This window comes from Saprolegnia parasitica, assembly GCF_000151545.1.
Source record: "Saprolegnia parasitica CBS 223.65 unplaced genomic scaffold supercont2.157, whole genome shotgun sequence".
NCBI lineage: Eukaryota > Oomycota > Saprolegniomycetes > Saprolegniales > Saprolegniaceae > Saprolegnia > Saprolegnia parasitica.
In genome coordinates, this window is record NW_012156551.1 from 52,059 (window position 1) to 53,157 (window position 1,099).

The window sequence follows — 1,099 nt, forward strand, 5'->3', positions numbered from 1 at the left end:
ACTCGCGTCCTCGCAGGTGACGTCTACTGTGGCGGCGCCCAGTGGTGCATCCTATCGCCGTTAAACTGCTCGATCCTCGGCTCCTACGTGCCATTGAAAGACACGTTTTGGAGCGTCGATGCGATCGGCGATATGACCAACTATGCCAACCCTCAGTTGTACGACACGATCAACCTCGCATCTTCAGCGCTTCAAATAGGACTCTCGAGAGCGAGAATCGCCCCGACCTCTCGCAAATGAGGCTACCGGCGTCGCTACAAAAGCTGTCGGTGCCATCTTCACTGGGACCATCGACTGCATTTGAATGCATCCTAGGGCCTTTCGATACATTCGGTGGTTGCCACTCGACCGGATCATGTCGTCGTGGCCGGCGCTGACCACCTTGTGTGACGCTTCAACCAAGTCTGCTTCGTGCCATGACCCGACTTCATGAATGTAGGACAATGACCAACTGCTCTCTCGATGCCTTACCGGGATCGTTTACGTACCCCGCCGGTCTCAAATCTCTGTACGCGACTGCCTGCATGGCGGCACCAACTGATGGACTCAATATAGGAACCTGGCCAAGAATCAACTGACGCAGATACCGCCCAACTTGCCCGCCAGCATTCGCAAATTGTACGCTGGCAGATTGCGGTATGGGTTCAAATCCTTACGGAGTAGGGTCGTGACTCAGAATGCCCTATCCAGCCTACAAGGATTGCCGCAAACAGTGATCACTCTGTCTCTCCCGTGTACAATCGATAACTTTTTTCACTGCGTCATAGAGACGCGTCCAACAACCAACTTGACAACGTTTCCAACATGAACTGGACGTCCATGACCGCCGTGTGAGCTCGACCCGAGCCACACAACGAACGGGCCCGTGGCGCACACCACATTGGCTGACGCAACTACCCGAAGCGGCCGCGATCATCGACGAGTGCTTGGACCAGTTCTTGGACTCGGTCTCGATCGGTCCGGCCGTGGCCCGCTTTTACGATAGCATGGTCAACGACATGCGCACGCGGCTCCGCCTACTGCACCGGGACCGCGTCGCCGCCGACACAGCCCCCCGACGAGAACTCGAGCGTGAGCTCACCGTCGCGCTGGCGGACCT

General features: G+C 57.1%; 1 protein-coding gene across 1 annotated transcript; it reads left to right on the forward strand.

Moving 5' to 3' along the window:
• Nucleotides 1-443: 443 nt before the first annotated feature.
• Nucleotides 444-834, forward strand: SPRG_15200 (hypothetical protein; the record flags this gene model as incomplete). Its single annotated transcript, XM_012354357.1, has 3 exons — nucleotides 444-508; nucleotides 556-618; nucleotides 768-834. The coding sequence occupies 3 exons, from the start codon at nucleotides 444-446 to the stop codon at nucleotides 832-834; spliced, it is 195 nt and encodes a 64-aa protein (XP_012209747.1).
• Between the last annotated feature and the right edge of the window lie 265 nt (nucleotides 835-1,099).